Genomic DNA, 25937 nt, shown 5'->3' on the forward strand with positions numbered 1-25937 from the left:
TTCCATTTTTGCTAATTATATTAAGCTGCCAAATATAACGAGTAAACATTTAGTAACAGAAAATTCTAAAACAAAATGTAATCATTTAATTGCTTGTTGGTTTCTTGCTCTAGAGCAGGGGTGTCAAACTCAAGGCCCATGGGCAGGATCCGACCTGTGTGATGCTTAGATCTGGCCGTCCTGAAACTAGCAAAGTACTGGCCCATGGTGCCTCTACCAGTGAAAATGTAGCTCGGGCGGCGGCGGGGGGGGGGGGCTGCGCATGTCCCCCAGCTCCATTTTTGCTGGCAGAGGGCTGTAGGAGGCCGTCCAGGCCAAAAACGTCCCCCCTTCCCCAATCATTGTTTTCGCTGGCACAGGGCTAGCAAAACAAACTAAAAACAAAACAAAAGAATAAATGTTTCCCCTTTTGCACTTGAGCATACAAGAAGGGGCAGGAAAGGAGAGGAAAGACAAAGAAAAAGAAGAAAATATGGGAAGAGAGCAAGGAAGGAAAAATAAGGAAAGAGGGGAAGGAAGAAGAAAGGAGAAGGAAGAGGGAAGGAAAAATAAGGGAAGGAAGGAAGGAAGGAAGGAAGGAAGGAAGGAAGGAAGGAAGGAAGGAAGGAAGGAAGGAAGATGAGAGTGAGTGAGGGTCTGAGGAAAGTCCTGCCTTAGCGCTTGGCCACAACTGGGGCCCCCAACAAGAGTGATATTGAGCTGGCCATGCCCACCTTGGCCACACCCACCCCGTATTGTGGCCCGCCAGTGGCCTGCGCAGCTTGTGGCTGATCCCGATGAGGAGGAGGCTGGTGTGGTGTCGTGGCAGCAGCCTGTGCAGCTGGCGCTTGCGTCGGACAGCGAGGAGGCTGAAGAGGATGTGGTGCCAGAGGCAGAGACTCAGCCAGGGTCTTCAGAACCTCCAGAGGCTCCTTCAAGTGCAGAGAGTGAAGTGCTCGAGCACACAGGGCTGCCAAAAGGCAGGAGTGGCTACTCAGGAGGAGGAGGTCTCCTCAAGAGTAAGGCTTGGGGCTAATTGGCCACTCCCTTAGCCTATTTAAGTTGCATGCAGTTAGCAATTGTTGCTGGAAACAACATTTAATTATTACGCAGCACATTTTGGAGAGTGAGTTTCTTATCACATCTTGGTTTCTGGGCTGGTTGCCAACCTTTGTCGGACTTTGTTTATTCTTTGTACTTTATAGCAGGCTGATAAGGACATTTGCACTGAAAGCCTATTTTGAAAGGAGTCTGTTTGTAATAAACAGAGTTTTTGGAGCTTGGTGTGTGTCACACTCCTTGGGATCTGGAGCTGGGGCAGAATATCCCGGTCTCCCGAGGTTAAACACAACCCTGATGCGGCCCTCAATGAAATAGAGTTTGACATCCCTGCTCTAGAGGAATCCCTGAAACTTGGGGAAATCTAGTTTTAACTCTAAAAATATTCCAGTTTTCCTGGAATAGTAAGAGCCTAGAAGTTATTCAATTTAAAGTAAGAATTTGTGTGCGTGTATGGCTACATAGAGTTAGCCAATGCTATGTTTATTGCATTCAGATGTTACTGTAGGAGAGATCATATTACTCATGTAATGCTGTTGTGAAGGTCAAAGGCAAGTTACCATCTTGTCTTGACTGATCCTTTGAATCCTTCTCAAGCAGATGCAACCTACTTAGATTCAGATGATGAGAACACAGCTCTTGGATAGCAGTGTCTGGGGAAGATTTCTTGCAACATTTTGTGGTAACAGAAAAAAACCCAAGAATGATATCAAGACTCAAGATTGCTATTTATGGGATTAGATTGAATTAAATCCACCATAGTAGAAAACCCCTGTAAATTCTTCACGTCCTGAATTATTATGTTGCAATCCAAATATCACTGACTATACAGCAAAGCAAATATACAATATAATAATACAATGTCAAAAGCCTTGTGACCTACATTGGGAGTTCAATTTATATCAGGACTTAATGTTCTGAATATTTTTAGAGCTTTAAATATTGCATGATTAATAAAATATGCTACTGGCATTATTTTTAAAATATTTATATCTTGTCTCTCAACCTCAAAATGGCTTCTGGAAAAGAATAGAAAGGCACATATTTTTCATCACATATTAAAGAAAGTCAGACCCAATGTCTGGAAAACCTTCACATTTATCAAAGTGAAAACGTAGATGACATTTGCACAGTTCCACAAATACCACTAGAAATGAAAGAAGTTGAAATGCTCACAAAATGGAGCTCAGATACCTGAGACGGATCTCTTTGCCAAGCCAACATTATGGATTTCTCATAGCACAAGCTGAAGCTTTATGATATGAACACTACCACGTTTTAAACTCTTACCTGCTGAAATGTATTAAAATGGGAAATGTGCCAAGTACTCACCGAGAAGAAAGGCTTGGCTTGCCACTTTTACTACAACTTGTATAAATTCCTGGGCCATCATCAAAGAAACTTCCAAGTGCCAGTTTTTGCCTGATAGATTCTCTTTCATTTTTTTGCGCCTAAGGGGGAAAAAAAGGTAATCAAGCTACTGATAACAAACCATATTCCTCATAAACATTTTTTAAGTTGTATAAACATCAGAAGTCATAATTTATAATTTAAAATGAGAGACACCAGAACTGTTAGACACAGAGCGTACTTACTCCCACTGCATTTAGCAAATACTGAATAAATGTAAAAGTATGTCTAAGTGCTCTACAGCTAGAGATGCAAAGGGACAAAAAAGAGAGAAAAAATATTCCCTTTTTGTTTTTCAGCCCCTATTTTTTTTCAAAATGAAAAAAAGTTAGGAAAGAGTAGAAAAAAATCCTTGAAGTAAATATTTTATTTTAGAATAATGAAAGCAGTAAAAGACGGTGTTCAAATTTCACTCTCTTTTATTGTCCCAAAATGTTTATCATTACTTGTAATAGTAATGGTATTTGTATCTATTCTACGCAACTCACTGGACATCTTTTTGTGTCCGAGCTCATCGTATCAATAAGCAATTGGTCAAAAGTCAATAACTAGCTGTATACCATTGGCATATATTAACAATGTACATTAACAATTCATGTCCAACTCCACTGATTGTTATATACAAGGCAGGATTTATTTCAAAAATTTCCCTTGCACTGTATCAAAAGCCTTTTCTGCATTCAACAAAACCACCAGTGACTTTATTTTTTAAAAAAACATATAGGCAGAATATTAATTAACAATCTAATATAAAAATATACTCCTCATCCCTTTGTAAAATGACCTTGGTGAGGATGGATTATACCATATGTAATCTACATGCTGACATCACCGTCACAATATGCTTGCATACTAAGAAATAACTTTGCCAGCTTTGAAAATTACTATTATGTTTCACTGAAAAAAATGGAAAAAGCACATTTAAAAAGGTTTTATTATAGATCTTCAGAAAATAATTCAACATATGTTTTATAATGCTCAATGGGATAATAATCTGGACTAAGAGCTTTCCCAATTTACATTGATGTCATAGCATCTATGATTTCTTCATGAGATAAAAGTGCAGTTATACGGGGAACAATTATGCATAATTTCAAGTAAAGCTACATTATAAAAATATATTAATTTACTCCTAAATTATGTTTGATTATATATATACCATTATCATTATAGTTAACAAAAACCTTCTTAAACACTCAGTTTAAAGCACTGATGACGTTCCCTAGTTGAGTAATGAATGTCTGTAAGCAAAAAGCCAAGCTCAGAGAGCCCCAAGCACTAAACAGTTCAACCCTGAGATACATATATGCTACTCTATTGAAACTGAGTTTAATCTGGCCATTGCAAAATAAGAGAGCCCTCCTCCCTCCCTCTCATTTCTCTTAAAACTGCTTCTTCGCTTTTGGTTTTTCTGCAAGTGTTTTAAGTGCATTTTTGGAGGAACATTTTGGAGGACATATGGGGAATTTTCAGCAAATAAATGCCCTTGTCACCTCATGGTTAGATTATTGCAACGTGCTCTACATGGGGCTACCCTTAAAAAGTGTTCGGAGACTACAGTTGGTCCAGAACGCAACCGCGAGAGTTGTCGTGGGTGCACCTAGGTTCACCCACATCACACCAATTCTCCGCGAGCTGCACTGGCTCCCTATTGGTCTCTGGTCGCAATTCAAGGTGTTGGTTATTACCTTTAAAGCCCTACATGGCTCAGGGCCAGGGTATCTTTGAGACCGCCTTCTATCGCATAGCTCCCAGCGACCGGTAAGATCCCACAGAGTTGGTCTCCTCAGTGTCCCGTCAGCTAAACAATGCCGGCTGGCGGGCCCGTGGGGGAGGGCTTTCTCTGTGGCTGCCCCAGCTCTCTGGAACCAGTTACCTCCTGAGGTCCAGACCATCCCCACCCTATTGGCCTTCCGAAAAGCAGTGAAGACCTGGCTTTTCCGGCAGGCCTGGGGCCGTTGATCTCACTCTTGCGATCTGGCGAGATCCGGCCATGAATGGTGTGAATGGGTTTTAATTGTTTTTAATGGTTTAACTTTTAATGTTTTATATATGTTTTTTAAATGCACTGTAAGCCGCCTTGAGTCTTCAGAGAAAGGCGGCATACAAGTTGAACAAATAAGTAAATAAATAAAATAAAAATAAAAAATCAGTTCAGGATCCCATTCCAGAGAAGAATACAGAGTATAGAAATAACAGAGTTGGAAGGGACCCTGGACGTTTTCTAATCTAAACTCCTGCCCAAAGAGCAGACCTACATCATTCCAAATAAATGGCTGTCCAATCTCTTCTTTAAAACCTCCTCCAGTGTTGGAGCACCCATAACTTCTGAAGGCAAGCCATTCCCTTAATTAATTGTTTTCGCTGTCAGGAAATTTCTTCTTAGTTTAAGTTGGATTTCTCTTTGATAAATTTCCATCCGTCATTTCTTGTCGGATGCTTTGGAGAATACGTTGTCCCCCTCTTCTTTGTGACATTAGTAATAGATTACATCTCTAGTATAGAATATATATCCCAATGTACTTCCCTATTTAGCCTTTAGAGAAATGCTGTGACTGCAGGACTCACAAAACCACTCATATTCTCATTGCCAAATCAATATTTGGTATATGTTTTCATTATAAAACAAATGAACCTAAATATTATTTGAACAGAAAGAGACAAAAATTATCTTTGAACAGAAAGCAAAGGGGAGCTGTTGGTCCACACACAGCATTCTAAACAGCTGAAAAGGTGCAGGAACTTTGATTTATACTTAGAGATATAGCTCAGAGATAGAATAGAATGACTGCAATCATACATCAACAATAAAATGGCAAGCTTTTAGACCATTGTGAGTAAAAATGGCCAGAATGGCATCACTTTCAAACCTCTGATAATAGTTTAGCAATGGTCAAAGTGTGGTATCTAAACCAATGCACAAAATATAAAGAAATTAAGAAGCTAAATAAAATTATTATTTTAAAAAACCCTACTGAAAGTAGCCTCCTCTTCCTCCTTCTGTCAAACTGGTGATGAATGAACTGGAAACCATACCTCTCCCATTGTTGATAGGAGCCAAAATGCAAACATGGACCAAAACGGTCCTGTAATGTGTGGTTTATCATCTCAAATGAAAAGATGATAAGTATCACAGATGGGTAAGATCTCTGGCAGGGAGCCGAGTTTGAATCTCTTCTTTCATCAACATTTAGATTCTTAGCCTTGTTTATTATAGTTGGAGGCGTACACCACACCTCTGCATCATATCTCAAGCAATTACAGCAAGCTCTGAGCAGCAAACCCTTAGCAACACTCATTAGTCATGTTGCTACAGTAGAGTACACGATTAACTGAAATCTATTCCTCGTCACTTCTAAGAAATATCTGCAGAGAACATCATACATCTGGCACATAGCTTTTCTGTCTCAAAAGGTGTAGAGGCAAACAAACTGCAACATGAGGGAAAAATCAATGGTTTTAAAAGCACATTTGCTGAACTTAATAAGCTGGTGTATTCATTTTCACTTCACCACAAGTGCTGCTACAAAGGTAAAAGAAACCTCAGAGGTCTCTTTCATTTGATATTCCCCCCCCCAATCCAATATTCTACCATATGTTTTTTATGGTAAACAGAATTTATGAAGACGGGAAGATTTTTCATGCTGTAAGAATCTACATCATTAGCAAAAATATCCCAAAGCTGCTTTTTCAGGAGGCAACTGGACTTTCTTGTTTTTTCTTTTGAAGACGTTTCACTTCTCATCCAAGAAGCTTCTTCAGCTTTGACAAGAGAGTGTGGAATGGAAGGATTTTTAGCTGTGCAAGACTTTAGATGTTTAGCTATACAATTTGAAATGAACACCCTTTGAATGGTGTGGGAGTAGGAATGGATTTCCAGAGAAAAAATTGCAGACCACAGGAATCATTAGCACTACACAGGTGACCCTGAGGACACAGGTAAACCTCCAAGTGCTTCAACGACCTGCTAAAAGGATGCAGATTACCAGCTGTCTGCAAGGAATATAAATCCTTCCATTCCCCATATCCTGTCAGAGCTGAAGAAGCTTCTTGGATGAGAAGCGAAACATCTTCACAAGATAACACAAGGAAGTCCAAGTTGTCTCCTAAAATAACACTTTTGGGACAACCATAATCTGGATGACTGAGAATCTCTACAGGCTATTAGCAAAAATATATCTAAATATAACATCAATTTCTTATTATTATACATTTATTATTAAAATTATTGCTAGCATGTTTGTGTCCTTCAAAATATTTGTCTGCCTTCTTAAAAATGCCAGACAAGGACATATAAATTTTCTTGGCATTTCAGAAAATCATTAAGATAATTTCTTTTTATTAATCTGGTTCCTTTAAAATGATTATTGGTTGGTTTAAAAGCTGCTTGATGTATTTTTTATCTTGCTGTAATATATTTTATATACTACTGTTCTTGGATTTGATGATGATGAAGAGTGGCATGAATGCTTTTAAAATATAAAGGGACAAATTAAATATTAAAGCAATGTACAGTAAATGCAAACAGAACAACAACCACACATTCAAAATGGTATCTAACAAGACAGAAGAAATTAGGATCATTAACATATTTATAAAATGGGAGGCAATTAAATGTGAGGACCAGACATAAAAGATCTTTGGCTGTAACAAATACCCACAAGCAGAAGATGAAAAAGCTATTAGCAAATAATTTTACATATAATTTTAAAAAGAAATGCATATGCATTTATGGTTCAACAATTGTTAGTTTTAGTACTGAAAAGTACTGTGTTTTTCCAATACTGTACAGTATAAAGCAAATGTTATATGTGCATATCAAATGTTTGGTAATTATAGTAGGGATTTTGGCAGTAAGATCACAGTTCAGTAACCCAGGCCAAATCACTTCGAACAATCTAAATGCCACCTATTATATCACAATTACAAGTCTGCTGGTAATTATTTATACATTGTAAAGTTGTTTCATGGGTCATTTATTTACTTTTTAAAGTGTAGATATTTTAATTCCTAGTAGTTTGAGAACAGATTTTAACCTTCAAAAGGCTCAATGGCTCCTTGGCTATAATGGACTAATCAGATGCCAAATAATCATAGTTAAATTTTTAGACTCAAAGATAATGCTAATGTAATAACTAATGAAGAACTGTCACCAATACATTCTATTTATGGCCAATGTATTCTATTTACAAATTCAATATTTGCATACATGGGATCCTTAAGACCTTTTCCATGATATTAGACTTTGGCCAACATAGAAGCCAAGAAAGGACAGTTGTATGTGTGAAGGCGGTTCTCCTATAAACATAGGAGCTCATGATGGAATTAAAAGGGTTTTTAACATGGTCCATGGTCAATATAATAGAACTTAAGTTGAAGAGACCCTAATCAGCTGGGATCTTTCTCATGATACAATAGCAGTATTATCTGTTTTATCGTAATCTGCTACAGGTCCATTTTTTTTCTTTCATTTATAGGTTGTCATTACATTTCAAGTTCTGGAACCAACCAGATAAAGTTTTAACATTTCTTTAATCAAAATTGCATATCAAACACAAACCACAGATTACTGATTTAGTGGAAGTGCAAACTGCTTTGCTGTGAAAGGCAAGAAGCTAAGGGAGGAGGAAAAATGTCAACTGAGCATGGAATTACATTTTCATTGGACCAAGGGCTTGCCCATAGCAACCCGGTTGTTTATGAGTCAGATCTGAATCTATCTATAAAGTCATTCATTATTTAATGCCTCCATGGTCATTCACTTTGGACAGCTTCCAGTACGAGATCTGTAAAAACAATAACTGCTCAGTCACATCAGATCAACTAAGAGGACAAGGGAAGCTTCTGTAGAAGTTTCATGTAGCCTTAAGACATCCATCTTTCAAAGGCTACACATTATTAACATCCTTGCATGTTTCCCTATAATATAAATATAGCCATTTCATTTATGGGACTGAATTTATCCCATTTGATAGACTGATTGTATTTTTATCAGGAATATTGATGTTATGGAGTTGAGAGAAAGTGAACAGATCTGAAAGCATGCCGACGGGAACTATAGAGATTTCTACTAGACCTGTAACTCTTCCTATTTTTGTGTACCTTTTAATTTCTTTTAGTTAATAACTGTACTTTGATAAATAAATAAAAACGTAATGCAATAGTTTAAAGAAAAGGTGATATAGAGTTCTATGGATTGAGAGAGACAGAATAGCACTTAGCAATAGCACTTCAGACTTATATACTGCTTCACGGTGCTTTACAGCCCTCTCTAAGTGGCTTAATGAGCATATTGCCACCAACAATTTGGGTCCTCATTTTAGCGACCTTAGAAGGATGGAAGCCTGAGTCAATCTTGAGCTGGTGAGAATTGAACTGCTGGCAGTCAGCAGAATTAGCCTGCAATACTGCATTCTAACCACTGTGCCACCAAAAGGTTTAAAGTACCATTTAAACCACATATAAACTGCTTTAGTCTGATGTTCCTTCTTTTCTTAAGTTGCCAAGAAAATATATGTGAGTTTTCCCCTATATGTGAGTTTTTCCTCCTTACAGATTCTATTTTCAGGGCAGTTTCAATGATTGCTGGATTCTCTGCCATCCTTTCCCCTCCTATTCAACATCACCCACTGGCAAGAAAAATAGCCACAGATCATTCTCCTGAAATGTGGTAAAGAAGGCTTGGGGCAGCTTAGATGTTTCCTCTGGGACTCTTTCAGAATGTTTTTTTAAAAGTTCAACCTAAATTTTTAAACTATTTTTGTGCCAGAACATCAATCTAGATCTCCTGGAAAACAAAGAAGATAAAATATTCAGGGTTCTTGCAGAGACAATGCTGATAGACCTCCTGTAATCCTTTCTCTCCATTTTTTTTAAAAGGCAATATTTATGCACAAAGGAATATGAACATGAATGATGACTCCTGAAATACTTGTAATGAAAGATAGAACAGCTCAGAATTGAAGAAGCTTCTTGGATGAGAAGTGAAACATCTTCAAGGAAAAACAAAAAAAGTCCAGTTGCCTCTTGAAAAAGCACCTTTGGGACAATCATGACCAGGATAACTGAGAATCTCCATAGACAAACAACTATTCTTTGTCCAACTAACAGTTCCTTGCTATTGGATTTAAATTGGCCATGAAGTTCTATTTGAAGGAGGAAAAAACACTTTTCCCAAATATGAAAGCTGAAGATGTGTCTAAGCTACCTCTTATATAGGCTGGAAATGAGATGGAGACATCTTGTAGACATGTTCCTCAGAAACAACAAATAAGGCATCTTCACTTGGTTCCATTTCTTCTCTCCTCTTTCAGTGCTCACATGCAGCATATTTTATATGTAGCTTCTAGTTTCCAGAAAGTTTGTATGAATAAGAATTTTTGCTAATAATGTATTTATTAAATAACGTCTATTGTAATCGTCGCTATCCATGACTCTTGTTTCTTGTTTGCAGGAATATTAGAATATGTTTCATAATGTCCTCAATATCCTTAGGATATCTTAAAAATATATGATCAGAATCAAAAATATACTTTTGTATTAGTTCTTTCTTCCTGAATCAGAGATGAAGAACAGCTCCTGCCATCGCATCCAAGAAATAGTTTCTCAGGTTTCCTGGAAGCTGCCAGGAATACTAATCATTTTATCATATTTCAAGAAATAAAATAGCTGCTTCATATTTATAAAAAATATAATTTTAGGCAGACCCTGCCTCAGTTCAGGAAGTAAACAGAAATTCCCCATATCCCAGCAGTGTATCTTGTCTGTCCTCTAATTATATCATTTTCTATCAATCTATTCTGACTTTTTGAACTCTCAGTAGTTTTGGTAATCTAATTTTTACAGATTTGACAGAATATGAAGTCAAAATAACATGACTAACAGATGAGGAAAACTCCAAACATTTATGGCTATTATTTCCAATAATGTTTCTTGATACGCTTCAAACAAAATTTACTGGCTAAGTTTTATTGCTGCTTTTTGCCATGTTTCAGAAATGCTGCTGACTCATTCCTATCATTTTGTCTGAGCTGTCAAGAAAAGCCTGATTTCCACAAAAGCTAGCAGGTTCATTTATTGATAGTTCACTCAGCAGCAATAATAGATGAGAAGATAATTTTAACAAGGCTTTTAAAGTATGCTTTATTTCATACATTACCAATAAGTGAGTCTTATGTATTACTAGCGAATATTCCTAGTGAGTTATATACAATTTTTATGCAAACCATGGAAATATGTCAATATTTATATGAACCTGATTCTTATTGGAATCTCTCAGCCCCCCACCCCCAAGTGGTTTTGGCATTTTGGGAACGTTTGCACAGTCACATCCCCAAATGTTCTACATCAGTCTAGCATTTACAGCATATGGCTGTAATATTATCAGTCCACAGAATTTAGAACAAGAAAAATTACACTGAATCTATTGTACATAATCTGTAATTCAATAGCATTTACAACATGTTCTTTATTTAAAAACAAATGAACAAAGCAAACAATTAGAGTGCCTTTTTAGACCTTTGGGAATATAGAATCCACTTAACAAACTGGGAAATCTGTCAAAAGTCTAGACTCCAACCGTATCAGTTTGGATATTTTTTTAAAAAGTAAGCAACCCTTTCCGGTATCACAATTAGAATACACCACAACTGATTTATATATGGGAAAAAGTGGTCCTAATATTATAAATGAACAATAGCGGATTTAGATTTTCTGTCCAGAGGAATGAAATTGTCTTACAGTTCATGAAACCAGAAATTTACCTAGCCAAGAATTTCATATCATTCTCATTATCAGTCTTCTTGGATCGTAGGGTGTTGCCAGTGCTGTAACAGAATATGTTAGGACCTCCAGACTTCCTGAATTCTAATTATGTGCACCAACTGAAGCTATACCCTTTCTAAGGATGGACAATATGCTCAGTCCGATTTTAAATTATAGTTCTATTGCCTGAAACATTTGGATTGCATTTTCTACTTGCACAGTTTTGTCTTTTGTTATATATTTACTTTTGTTATCTATTTACTGTTATCTATTTACTTTTGTGAATACACAAAAGCTTGCACCTACTTTTGTGCCATTTTATATGGCTTACTAAAGATATAATACATGGAAATTGAATCAACTTTCTTAAAGAGTCACTCATCAAGTTATTTTCTATGTTTGCTTTGAGTTAGTTTTCCATTAAACCAATCAAATTTAGGTGGTTTCTAAGAGTGAAAAAAAACCCTTGATGACACAACATCATCAAGCACTCTTTACAATTTTAAATGTTTTTTTAGTTACTTCAAGAATAACAAAATGAATTCCCTGGAAATCAACTTTTCAAGCCTACAAATATAGTATATACAGACAGTAAATATGTTTAAAAACTTAGAGCAGATAGGCAAGAAACAATTGCTGATAACAACAACAAAAAGTAACTTTTTGCCCTCTAACCATAAGGAGGATAAGCTTGTATCTGTAGTTTGATGTCAAGACCACAACCATGTAAGTAAAGTTATTTTTAAGTGTGCCTGTTATTACGAGGCATAGAAAATTACTATATTTAAAGTTACATATCACAGCTGGCATGGTTTTTTCCCCAAGACATGCCATTATATCAGTTTATAGAAATCTCTTGTACTCTAGCAAACTCAGTCCCATTCAGTTTCAAAAAGTTATATTATCTTAAAAGTAGGGAGGGTAAAGGAAAGAAGATAAGTTCCTTTTGCAAATCTTAAACACGCATCAAAGCTATTTTCAAATGTGCTGTCGAAATTTTTTTTTAGCAGGCTGAAATCTACAGGAACATATTCTTAACAGCTAATCTTAATCCAGGCTGCATACAACTAGGTATTATGTAGTTTAACCAAGATTCTGAACTCAGTAAACATCGATCCCGACAATAAAAGGCATTCTGTGGCAAAATAAAGAGACACTGTGAAGAAAAATATCTGTGTTTTGCAGCCTTCAAGGATGCTATACAAATGGCTCGCTTGCCCCAGCCTTTTGGCGCAGGGCTTTCATTTGTTTCTTTCTTGCAAAAATGGAACCATTGTGCCAAGACAAAAGAACCCTTTCCCTTTCTTACCTTTTTATAATTCTCCTCCATATCCAATCTGGATATTTCAGTGACAATGTCATCCATTCCATCACTGTCAAAATGCATTCCTTACTGCTTGAAGACCAAAAGAGTTAAACAGAAAATAACATTCTCCTGCACCATAATCTGGATCCAAGTCTCCCTTTTTTCACAGCTTGCTCTTCAAACTGTCCTAAGTAAATGGCATATTTAAAAAAAAAAAGACCAGGAATTTCAGATGTCTTCTTCATAGGAAGGACTTCCTGATCTATTTCTTTTCACTTCGATGGAAGAACAGCTCCCATTCTCCAAAAGTAGTTCTCATCGTTAATGATGCTTGAAGCAGTCTTAGTTGTTGCTATCACGCACACCTCTGAACTATGCTGTTAGAATCCACTCCAAAGCAGCCTTCCTTTTGCCTAATATAGGCAAGGCTGCTTCTTTTAAACAGCAACCGGCTTCTCTGCTCTTGGAACACGGAAAGCAACAGTCTTCCTCCAGTCCCTGGTAGTTCAGGATAAAAATAGATGGAGGCCTGCCTAGCAGACTACACCAGAGCAGAGGGAGGAAGGGGAGGGAGGGAGAAACAAAAGCCCAAATCATAACCTCCTATTTTAAAAAGGTATAAAAATCAAAGATACAGGGAGCTTAGTCATAACCAAAGGATGCACGCATTTGTAATCGAATTACAAAAATCATAAAACAGATTGCGCGTTCAGACCTGCATAGGGTTCCTAAATCTTTCCCCCCCACCAATCATCATTTCTTAAAATTAGTGGTATTGTTTACTGCCATTTCTGAAATAAATAAATAGTGTAGTAAGTGCAAAAAATAGTTTTAGACCAGATTAACTTCAGAAGTACACAAAACTGTGGTCCTACCCAGAGGTTTGGCACAGCCCTACTAGTGACTCACCCATATTAAGTGTGTAAAAACACTGCCCATCCCTGTCCTAAAAATACACCTACGTATCAGAAACAGCTTAAGGAACTGTCCCCTCTACTGTGGAAAATCAGCTTGCTGTTATTCATGTTCTGAAGCATGGACAGTAATTCAGAAGCAGAGTACTGTAGTTGCTTTATATTCAGGAGTGCTGACGCTTATCGCCCATGTTTTTTGGTTTTTTTTTTAAAAAAATACTCAGTTGCCTGAAATGTTCTTATCTAGAAAAAAAATTCTTGTTTGATTTATCTCCTCAAGACTGTGGTTAGTTATTAGATCCTGCCTTTATTTTTTAGATCTCAAGGTGACGTATGTAATACTCTCTCCTCCAATGTTTCCACAACCAGGGTGGATAAAAATCAATGATTTTTTTTAAAAAAAATCAAAAAAATTGGATTTTTTTTATTTAAATCGGATTTTTTTTATTTAAATTGGATTTTTTTTTATTTTTATCAAATTTATTTTAATAAAAAACTTTTGGGGTAAAAATCTATCGAAAGATAGTTTTCTATTTAAGATACATAAATCATTTAGTTTATTCAGCATGAAATGGAGCTTAGTTATGTAGCATGAGGCTGTATATTCTGCAACACTGGGACTATCGGTGAGTCAACAGTGGGTCAAAGGAGTAGCAGAGATGACAGTTGCTCTTTAAAAATTATGATTTAAATTGAGTTGATTTAAATCAAGCCTTTTTTCTAGTGATTTAAATCATGATTTAAATTGTGATTTAAATCAACTCGATTTAAATCAAATCCACCCTGTCCACAACAACTTTGTGAGGTAGAGTGGGCAGAGGGAGAGCAATTGGTCTAAAGTCACTCAGTCAGCTTCCATGCCTGAGGCAAGTTTTCTGCAGTAATGAAGTTGCTTCTTTGTTCTCCTTTGATTCTTTTTCTTTTCCCCTTTTTTGAAAGCCCACTTTTGATGGGTAGCTGTGACTGATAATCTTAGATAATTAATAACATAAAAAAACTATTAAATTCGTCTCTCCGACTAACAGAAAATTTTCTACTACAGATGGTAGTCCTCAACTTGCAACCACAATTGAGCCTAGAATTTCTGTTGCTAAGTGATTTTTCTGCCCCATTTTAAGACCTTTCTTGCCACAGTTGTTAAGTGAATCACTGCAGTTGTTGAGCTAGCAACACAGTTGTTAAGTGAATTTGGCTTTCCGATTGACTTTGCTGATCAGAAGGTCACATGACCTCTGGACACTGCAAGCGTCATAAATATGAGTCAGTTGCCAAGCGTCTGAATTTGGATCATGTGACCATGGGGATGCTGCAATACCTATATTTCTTAGACAAACTTTCCTCTAGATCTAGAGTATAAGTCCTTGGTTCAGGGAGTTGTTCAAAATATTTTTCCCCCCTAAAGTAGTAGTAAAAGAGACATTTCTGAAATTCAGCTGCACCTTGGAAACAGTACTGTTTGATCGCAAAGAACAATCAATTTACAGAGACAAAACTCCTCTGGAATGAACAGGTGCCAGTTCCTGCAGTGCTTGGGATTTTCGTTAGTCTGCTTGAGCAAACATTTTGGATATGTTTTGACATTCTTCACAGCCTCTCCGACTGGACATCTGGAGTTGGTTTGGCTTTCCCACAAAACTTCGAGGCATCCCACTTTGATGTACTGCTGTTGGTTAATTTCATAATAGTAGCTCTTTATTTCCCTTTTGATCTTGTGCAAACTTAACTTTAAATTACCCTTAAGATTCCAAAACTGAAGATAACCAAAGCAGAACTGCCTGTGAGAGAAACTGTTTCAAATTAAGCATCATTCTCAAAATGTTAGTCAATTACATTACACCAGCATGAAGAATCTGGGTAAAGTGATGTGGGTTAAGTCACCTTGAGACAAATTTAGTTATTAGCTATTTATTTTTTATCATTTTATAGACTTTGGGCAGCCCTTTGGTAGAGGCCACATGGGATCTATTAGCACCCTTTTTTAAGGGTGCTAAAACAATTGCCCACAACACTGCACTGTCAAATTCACTGCAAATTGAGAGGCACAATTATAATTGTGAGTTCTCATGCTGGTAAAAATTCAGGTCATATTAACAGCTGCAAGCTCTTCCATTATCAGTGAAAATACCTGCTTTGTTGATGGATTACAGGAAATTGTTAGAAAGAAGGTTAAAAAAAAGAATCACTGCTCTAACTGGGAAATCACCCTTTTGCCCATTTGCCGAATTCTTGTAACCCTCTCTCTTTCATTTCAATAAATCAATCAAAATCAATTACTCCAAAAGAATTACTTTTTGATTGAGGCAACTGCCAAAAAGCACAAGAATTTTCAATGCTTTTCTGTTAAAATAAGCAGTAAGATTTACTCAAAAAGGTATTTTATACCTAACAATAAACAAGTGCCATTTATTTATTTATTTATTATTTTATTTTTATTTTTATTTTTAAAATTTATATACCGCTCTTCTCCCGAAGGACTCAGGGCGGTGAACAGCCAAAGGTAAAAACACAAAATACAAAATTTAAAAGCAATTTAAAATAAATTAAATAATTTGGCCCAACCGTTTAAATACCCCATTAAAATTCAGATTAAAATTAAACAATTTAAAATTTTTTAAAAAATTTAAAAATTAGGCCAGCCCAGCTTGGTGAAATAAGAAAGTCTTTAGGGCCCAGCGAAAAGTTCGTAAGTCCAGGATTGTCCGTATCTCCGGGGGGAGCTTGTTCCAGAGAGCAGGTGCTCCCACAGAGAAAGCTATCCCCCTGGGGGCTGCCAGTTGACATTGTTTGACTGACGGCACTTCGAGGAGCCCCTCTCTGTGGGAGCGCACTGGCCGGTGGGAGGCTCTTGGCGGCAGAAGGCGGTCTCGTAGATATCCAGGTCCTAAGCCATGGAGCGCTCTAAAGGTGGTAACCAACACCTTGAATCGCACCTGAAAGACCACCGGAAGCCAGTGCAGCTCGCGCAGGAGAGGTGTTACATGGGAGCACCATGACGCTTCCATAATCATCCGCGCAGCTGCATTCTGGACCAGTTGGAGCCTCCGGGTGCTCTTCAAGGGTGCTCTTCATTTATGATTCAAATTACACTTTTGTGACCCAATGTTTGAGAGATGTCTCAGCAACCTTGACAACTATTTAATTGAGGAAGGTCCTTTCATGCTGTTATCTTTTATTGGAAGGGTAGGAAGACTTATCACCAGTTTACACATGAGATACTATAAGAGTGTTTTGCTTCAAACCACGGTTGGGAATGGGATTCCAGATCTTGCAAAGCCACCATATCCAGAATTTTCAGCAGTGAAAATTCAGCTACTTCTGAAGAACATTATTCTGAAGAACATTATTCTTCAACATTTGCTGTAAGATGTTTCCTTAGACAGTTTACACAAAAAGACATTAGTTCTTTTCCAAGTTACTATTCTTCAGATGTGTTGGCAGAACTTCTAGCTGGAAATTATAGTCCAAACACATCTACAATATGGTATCAGTTGGCAAATGTAGTTTCAATGATGGATGTTTAGACATCCTCCCTGTTCCATTAAGGCTTTTACTGTCATTGAATAATTATGATTGCAATTGGATATACAGTAAGCTGCATTTAATATATTACTGGATTTAGCTCAAGGCCAACTTAGTTTCTGGCATGACTGAATTGAAATTCAGAAAAGTTTCCATCCATTTTGGATTAACTGTAGACTGATATTTTGCTTGAAGTCAACCCAAACTTGTTTTTTAAAGAAGCTATTTCTATTGCCCATGGTTTAAAGCCTACCTTTTCCAAAGAAAACATAGTTAAGATTAGTGACAGAAAATTAGGATCAACAAAATGCTATGTTACATTTGTTCAAAACCTTCCAACTTGTCCTTCTGTTACACTTAAAGGAACAAATGAAATGATCAGGTCGAATAATTACCAAGGCATATGCCTGTACTGATTAGTCATGATTTTCAGAAAATTTGAATATAATGTTCCTGGTATTTAAATCTGCTAGACCTAATAAACCACAAAAGAAAATATACAGAGGAATAAAAAAGTTCCAGTGCAATTGAGATTTCAAATATGCAAATATTGCTCTAGATATCTGTATGTATGTATGTATGTATGTATGTATGTATGTATGTATGTATGTATGTATAGGTCTTTGGTTATTCGGGTTTTCTCCTGCATAAAATTGAAACCTTTCTCCTGCATAAAATTTCGGCTTCACGAAGCCGAAAACACCAGCCTGAAGATGACGAATGAGACTTCATCGAAACGTCGCCAAGACACTTCCAATTTTATGCGGGAGAAAACCCGAATAACCAAAGACCTACATACAAATACCCGCGAAAACCTCAGAAAACATATATATATGTATATATATATAAAAACTTAAGAAAAAAATGTGGATGACCCTCTTAGTAAAATAAAATTAATTGTGCTATGAATTCTATCTATGTACAAGAATATCAGTAAAACTGCTATTAATATTTCCCTTTCAAATCTATTAAATACACAGAAAATATTTAATCCTACAATACATTTACATCAATTGTAAGAGACTTAAAACCTCTAGTATGTACGATTCAAAAGTTTAAAAGAAGACGATATGCATTAGTATGCCGGGCAAGCTAAATTCAATTATTTTTCTTAAAGGCTTCTGTGTAATTACTTTTTTGCACATAGGAATTATGTTAATATGCTTTACTTTTTTTTATGGCTCCCATCTTCACAGCTGACTCAGTCATTTCCTAGTGTTAGTAAAATTAATTCTTCCCTTTTCCTGTTCAATTACCAGGCAAACTAAAGATAAATCTACTCATTTTGTGAAAAATCTATTCATTTACGAAGGTGGAGATTTTAAAGTTTTATTAGCTAAGAATGTTAAAATACCGTTATGATGAAATCTTCCTAAGGTACTGCTGACAACTTTTTAAAAAATATCATATGCTTTTTTGCATTTAATCAATGTAACAATAGCAGAAAATTGTGTATTTTTTTGTGAGAACAATGCGTGGTAATTGAATATCCTTGCATCACAAATGAACTTCTATGCCCACAAACAACATAGATAGTAAAATTTAAAAATATAACCTTAAACACAATTCTTTAGAATATTTTCCAATGAATTTTATCCTTTTCCAAGATGCTTTAAGATGTCCAATCTTCCATCTCACAAAACCTTTTGATTCCAAATTATATCTCAATATCATTCTGTTCCAACCCAATAGCTTTCTAGACTGCTATGACCTACTTATTTTGGAAATTGAGTATTGTAAGGACAAGGCACATTCAGAACCAAGGAAAAACTAATCAATCAATCAACACCTCACACTTTGCCTTTTCAAAAAGGTCCTTGCAGTTCTGCCATAAAAGTACTGGCATTTCATGGCCATGAAAGTATTTCTTTGATTTTGGGAAAGGATGGGATTTGCAGGACATCAAATCTGGACAGTATGGTCTACGAAGTTAGCACTCATCCCTCTCCTAGAAGAATGAAATATTTTAGGAAATATTAAAAAGGCAGAATATTATATTTCCCTGGATGAGAAATGGAGAAACATGTTTTAAAGACAAAGCAGCTTCCTGCATCCCCCCCCCTTTGTCAATGGGCCAGAGGCAGAAACTCATTTCCCCACCTTTGTCAATGGGCCATTAAGGCCTCAGCCAAGCTCACTCCCCACCTTTGTCATCCCTCCCCACCTTTGTCAATTGACCATCATCTGCAACACAATAGGACCCATCTAGCAACAGAAACTCACCAAGCAAGGCTCAAGCTTGGGAGACAACCTACAAAGTTAGCTAAGACTCCCGTCCCCTGGGAGTCTGAAACCAATCATGATACATTTTTTATACAGGAACAGGAAACTCTGAGGTGGGACACAACAAACAGGTGTTAAAGAACATGTCATAGCTTTTGCCTTCTGTTGGCTTTATTAATTTTTATTTAACGCTTATAAATGTATTTCAATAGTGAGAATTGGTGCATCATTTGTTCATAAAAAAAAACAGCTTTGTATGCTGCTTATTTTTGATCTGCTTTGGTTTACATTAGAGAAATATTTGTAAGTGGCTTCAATGATTTGTAAGTGGCTTCAATATCAGGGAATCCTTCAAGTATGTAGATAATATGTTTTGCTTCAAAGCCTCATTGGTACCCAATGCTTATTACTTCCAAACATCTTTGAACAAAGTATCTCACCAAAGTTTTCTCAATAAATTTAGTTAATTTATAAGAGATTGAAGACTAGGAATATATAGTCTACTTTGACAATGGAGAGAATTAAATTCCTTCCTTCTTTTTCCTTCCTCCCTCCCTCCTTCCCTCCATGACGTAATGTTAAAATATTTAAACATCCAGAGTTTAAAATAAATGAAAACAAAATACTGCATTGGCAACAAGGCCATAAATGATCTGGAGTCATCTTAAAATACCAAGGTATCTATATTTGAGAATAATCCTGTGAATGTTTATGTGTGTGAAAACCCAAGTAAACTGATAAATTTCAAAATTATCTCCAGTGTAACACTGGGGCATTCCTACATATCATCAGTCATACACTAATGGTTTCTGGATGTGTTGTGACAATGTAAGAGATTGGAGAATGGCCATGAAAATGTCAGAGGAGATAAGGATGATAAAAATTCATCTTAGCAATTGTTAGAAAGCACCGTTCTAAGAAAATATCCAGTGCAATAGCAACTTCTTAGAAAATTTAATTTTTGATACCTTGATCATCATCACTGTGCTTCTTTGAATCTAATCCAATTTCTCTGAGTCCTTCTTAATGCGTGAATCCAGACTGGGCACCCAACTGAGATAGGATTTGACCAAATAGACTGAAACTAGAGTTATATTTTTGTTGATACAGTCTAAAATTAAATGTTGATTTTAGGGTCATATAAAACTAGTGGCTCAATTTAACCCATTTTTTTTCTAGCCCTACAAGATAATTTTGAAACTTTGGCCATGGGTTTACACATTGGGCAAGCTGACATGCAGTTGGCTGTGGATGTGCAGAAATTCAATCTAGGCTTTCTATTTTACAGGAGATCAGGATTAGAGTTAAGTAGTGGAGTGGGCATTAGAAATCTTTTGGAGTACTTTCATGGTTGGGAGCAGAATCGTAATGAGTATGAGAACCACAACTTTCAGCTACCCTTCCCCTAGTAGAGTTTGATTTTAGGAAAGGACTGTATGTTTATAAACAATGTATAGGTTATGTAGGTCTTATCTTCCAGTGTTTGGCTGTTTCTTGTTCAAATTGGATAGAGGTCAGAGATGACTTGCAATGTACTTGTTGCCTAGCTCTGAATGAACTCACCTAATTTGCTCATATATGTCCAGCCTTATTCAATTTGCTTCCTTCCAGCTTTGTTAGAATGTAATTGTCATACATTCATTAGCCATCATCCATAGGCCATAATAAAACCACCAATAGTATAGTGATTTTGCAAACTGACTTTGGTCCAGAAATCTAGATTCTTTATTGGTAGAGAAATCTGTACTAGAAGTGATGTATCATGCACAGAGCCTCTAAATATCTAGTTCTGCTAAAACACACATTCGAAATTCAAGGAGTAGAGAAGCAACACTTCTAAACAAAGAAAAGATTATATTTTAAATCTGAAAGCACATAAGAATCCTCATTTTATTTATCCATTTTAAAGATTTTTTTATCCTGCCTTTATTAGTTTTTATAAATAACTCAAAGCAGCGAACATATCTAATGGTCCTTTCTCCTCCTATTTATTTATTTATGCACTGATATTGATCTCCTCTCTCATCTCTGCTTGCCAAAAGCAGACAAACTGAAACAAAAATTCAACAGTTGACTTTGAAATGTTCATTTCCAGCAAATACATCTTGGAGCTACTGTACCTACACAACTGGTTCTAATGTTCAAAAGAATAACTCAAATCCATTCTTCTACACGTACTAGGTACGGTATGTTTGAAGCATTGCCTTCTGTTGGTTTAGCCTAGTACTAGTATTTCCTCTCTTCATGGTTGTATGAATCTCTGGTTAGAGAAACTGTATGGGGTCTGTGAAGGCATTTTGAACATTGCAAGTATTTCATAGATGCTCATACAAAATGGCTTCCCTAGGGTGGAGGTGGTTGTTTGCAAAAGGAGTGCCATGGTAATCAGACTGACGTAAGACAGAAGTAAAATGGCTGAGTTCTGTTCTCCAATATCCATTGTAGCCCTGTGCTTCCCTTATCTTTTTTTTTTCTTTTCTAGAAAAGCAGACATCGAAAAAAAACACTGGGTTGCAGCCATCTACCATTTTTTATTTTATTTTCATTCCAAGAATGCTGAAGGGGCTCCTGTGCAACGAGAACAATATTGTAAACAAAGTGGAGATGGCTTTGTTTTTCTGTATTTAATTTCCCATTCTTTTAAAAAAAAATAACCCCAAAGAAAGCCATAAATCCTTGCTTATAAATCAGAATTTGTATAAGCAATTCATTGGTAGACTTTTTTTTTAACCTCTCTGTCTGAAGAGTGGGGTAAAAATAATCTAGGCTAATGGTTTACAAGCCGATAGCAAGATGCAGGTTCAAAGCTGGCTTACTAATCCTGGCTTGTTTAAACAGCATACAGTGTCATCTCAGCTTTGAACCGCATACAAAATTCTCTCATTTCTGGATTGTTTGTCCATTTGACACATAGAAAAGGGCAAAACTGAAGAAAATAGGTGATATATTAGTTTGCTCACTTGTGACTATTAAGCCACAATTCATGGATTATGATGATAAAGGGAGGGAAACGAAAGTGTGAAAATGTCCTTAGTGATTTTTGGTTCTACTTCAAAATAAGTGAAGATTCTAATGTTTGAATACCTTGTCTTTAAAAAGGATGGAGCACCATATTTTAATAGCTAGGTGACTCAATGCACCTAGAAAGATGATGCAAACAAGGCATTTATTATCTACCCACAGATGGCAGTGATTTTAAGATTTTCCTTCCCTCCATGAAAGAAGCAGCTTTTTACTGCTTGCATTGTGGGAATCTAATCATGTTATTTTTCGACTGGACTCTAGAATCTAGATTCTGTATCCCGATTGGGTTAAAAATATGAATTAACATATAATTTCTGTTTTTTTCCTTTGCTTAACAATGGTGTGATACCCTCTTTTTGTTTTTAAAGTAATTTGTTTATTACAAAGATTTTATCTATTAACCTGCAATTTATAATCCATACCGATTTCATTATGCCAGGCATCCAGAGTTTAAATACCAAACTACGTAAAAATCTGCTCACTCTAGTATCTCTGATGCTGCTCAGACTACTTAAACTTGCTAAAGAACTGAGTTCTTTTTCAAAAGAGATAAAAGATGACCTTTAACACCAACAAGAATTCAAAATATGGCTTTAGAAGAATTCTTTGTGACACAGCTGGGGCATTTATTAAAAATTAAAAAGCCAGTTGTTGTTTATCCCCTACACCGTCCTTAGATAGCATTACCTTCTTGGATTTTCATCTAAATTATTATATATGGGGACTTATTTGTCCTATATCAACTTTTCTTCTGTAGTTGCCGATTTGTCTAAACAAACTGAAAACATAAAATACATTTAAAAAAAGAGGGAGTAGCACTATATAAACTAACATGTAGTAGACCCACTGAAATATTCCACTATAAAGAAAATATAGGAAAATGCTGATTACAAATGAAAACACATCCGAGTTTGGTTTAGTGTTTTATATTGCTTCGATGATAAGATTTCTCACATCACTGATTCTTGATACCGCCTTCCAATTACACACAGTCTAAACACAATACAGCTCAATAACTCCTACTGGAGTCTTGAAAGGTCCCTGTACAAAAAGATATTAAATGGTAGAATATTATTTGTCAAAACTGCATGCTATCTACATTTTATATGTTTTGTTTTTGAAGTGTTATAATGCTTATAGGAAAACCAGTAGTAATGTTCTTTAGAAAAGAAGTGACTTCTTTCTCCTGAGGTCAGTAGTAACTAAGAAGTAAACGTAAGCACTATAATCAAAACACAGCATCTTGATTTTAAAGATAAATGACAATAAATGTTTGATGCAGCTGATCGGCATATTTCTTGCTAGTTTAAAACCCACGTATACTGATGCTGCTGACAAGCTAAGGAGAGCTGGAATGCATAACTCCTATAATAGATATACTTTAACAATATTTATTTTTCACCAGTTAACCATTTTCTCAAAATATCCTCAAGGCAGCCAATAACATCCTCTCTTCTATGGGATAAATTGAAATCTATCAGTTTTTCAATCCTAATGAAATGCAATTAGGAAGCAGAACTAATTATTATTTTGTCCAGAGTTGTTTTCATTAACTCTAAGCAGGCACATAGATACAGATTTAGCAACAGATACTTAACAACCGATTACCTTAAAGAAATATATGGATTATTTTTCTTCCCTGCTCATCATAGTGTAGCTGCTAGGGAGTATGATGAGCAGGAAAGAAAAATAAGAGAAGAAAATACAAGCTTAAAAAAAAAAAGAGCTACCCAGTTTTGCAGAAGCTGAAAAGAAGCAACTTGCTGCATTGAAAAAAAGAGGGGAGGCCTTTTCTCTATCTCTTCCGATGGAAGATTAGGGTAAAAGAGATCCCTTTTCTTACCTGATAAGAACAGTTTTCCTGGTGTACCATCTCAGTGCATCATCCAGAAAAGCAAACTGAAGAGCCGAGACTGTTTACCGAAGCTGCAAACTGCTGGGTCTGAAGAAGAGGACGGCGTTCTACAGAGAGAGAGAGAGGCTTCCTGCAGATTAAAATGGATGCTGCTTCTGCTGTTTCAACCTGCGCAATGGCACTGCCTTTGCTAGCAAGAAGCAGTAGAGCAGAGCAGTTCCTCTCAGGGAACCAGCAACAAGGCTTAATAATAGGTAGCCAAGGCTGTTCTTAGGGGAAAGGAAGGGGGGAGAGCAGCTCACGCGTTGCTAGCACAATCAGCCAATTATATTATAGGCACAAAGAAAAAGATTGGCGTGACGCAAGTGTGATCTTTTGGTGCTCTATGAAGGCAGTTCACAGTGGAAATATTCTAGTCCTCATTAAAAAGGAAAAGGAAAGGAAAAAAGGCGAACTTAAGCACTGCCACAAAGGTCTAATCCTATCTTTCCTGCAGTCATTTTTCTTGATAAGTAGACTTTAAATCAAACCTGAAGGCGTAATAACTTCTACATCCTAAGAACTTTTTCAAAGTCAGCCATCTTAAGAAAATTCCAAAATGTTGCTTTGATGACTTTTTTTTTTTTTAATATACTAAAAATGAAATGTTAAAAAATCAGGTGGAAAAAAGAGATGCGATCTTTTTCCTTCAGCAGAACAACCACACAAATCACTAAAATCAGATTCAACAGTTGGGAGATTGTTAATTACTAATTTCTAAAACAATGAAAAGTAACATTTTCTAATAAACCATTAGACTTGGTTAAACCCTTTTCAAAAATGGCTTGAAGCCACCTCAGGATGAATTGCTATTGATTACGTCTGTGTACTGTTGAGCTGTGTTTACCCAAAAGAGAGATGCATGGAATGTCAGATCACCTCCCACATGCAAAGATTAGATTAAAAAAAAGGAGAACTCATTGGCTTACATCACTGAATTTGAAGACAACTTTCCTATTTTAGAGGTTCCTCTAAAAGAAACCTAAAAGGAAAAAACAGTTTATCTCAGTAAAACAAATTAGAGTTTGTTCTAATTTATGCTTCATGGCATCAATTAAGTAATATTGCCATCCTCAAATCAGCTCTTATTTATTAATGTTCTTTATATCGCTGCTTTTATAAAGGAGCTCAAGACTCCATACATAGTGTGCAATCCTGCTATTTTTCCCACACCAACATCCTGTCTCTGGTAGATTGAACTGAGAATGAGTGACTGGTCCAAAGTCATTCAGTGACTGACTATGGATGAGAATGGTGGTGAATATGGGCAAACCTGCTCTTTACTAGAATATTCTCTGGTATTTTTTTCTTTAGCCCTGAATGCATCTTTCTTGGGGTAAACAAGTTAAATTGTTAAATTGTTTCTTTGGTAAGATTAATATACATTCAAAGGAGCTATTTTCCAAAGCACCAAAAGACAAGACAAGAAACAATAGATGGAAACTAACCAAAGAAAGAAGCAGATTAGAACGAAGGAGAAATTTCCTAACATTGTGAGCAATCAACCAATGGAATAGCTTGCCATCCAGAGTTTTCCAGGTCTACTTTGGAACTTGTGAGAGCTTATTTTCTGCAAATGGAAATATCCTTTAGGTTTGTCTTTTACTTGCTTTTTCTAAGGATTTTTTTTTAAAAAAGATGAATTTTACAAAATGTAAAGTATTAGGTGGAAAAAAGAAAGTTTTAAAAATATGTCAATTTACTAAGCTACAGTTTATTTTTCTGCATTACTTATTTTTGCATTACTTATTTAAGACAAAACAGCAATGGCAGCATTCTCAGGCCCCTAGAATGGACTAGAAAGAGAAGCAGGAATTGGCTTTTACAGAGTCATGAAACTGGAGAT

At 36.2% G+C, this 25937-nt stretch overlaps 1 protein-coding gene across 8 annotated transcripts in view; it reads right to left on the reverse strand.

Moving 5' to 3' along the window:
* LOC117678238 (schwannomin-interacting protein 1) overlaps window positions 1-25937 on the reverse strand; it is a 413447-nt gene that overhangs the window by 22069 nt on the left and 365441 nt on the right. For 6 of the 8 annotated variants that reach the window (XM_034439112.3, XM_034439111.3, XM_087872103.1 and 3 more), the window contains one exon: window positions 2371-2489. In XM_034439112.3, the coding sequence (XP_034295003.2) occupies window positions 2371-2489 (119 nt within the window). Of the gene's footprint in view, window positions 1-2370; window positions 2490-12520; window positions 13417-24040; window positions 24357-25937 lie in introns of those variants that run through there. The other 2 variants (XM_087872105.1, XM_060683042.2) reach the window with 2 other exon arrangements.

This window comes from Pantherophis guttatus, chromosome 6 (genome assembly GCF_059756535.1).
Source record: "Pantherophis guttatus breed Tessera chromosome 6, ASM5975653v1, whole genome shotgun sequence".
Lineage (NCBI taxonomy): Eukaryota > Metazoa > Chordata > Lepidosauria > Squamata > Colubridae > Pantherophis > Pantherophis guttatus.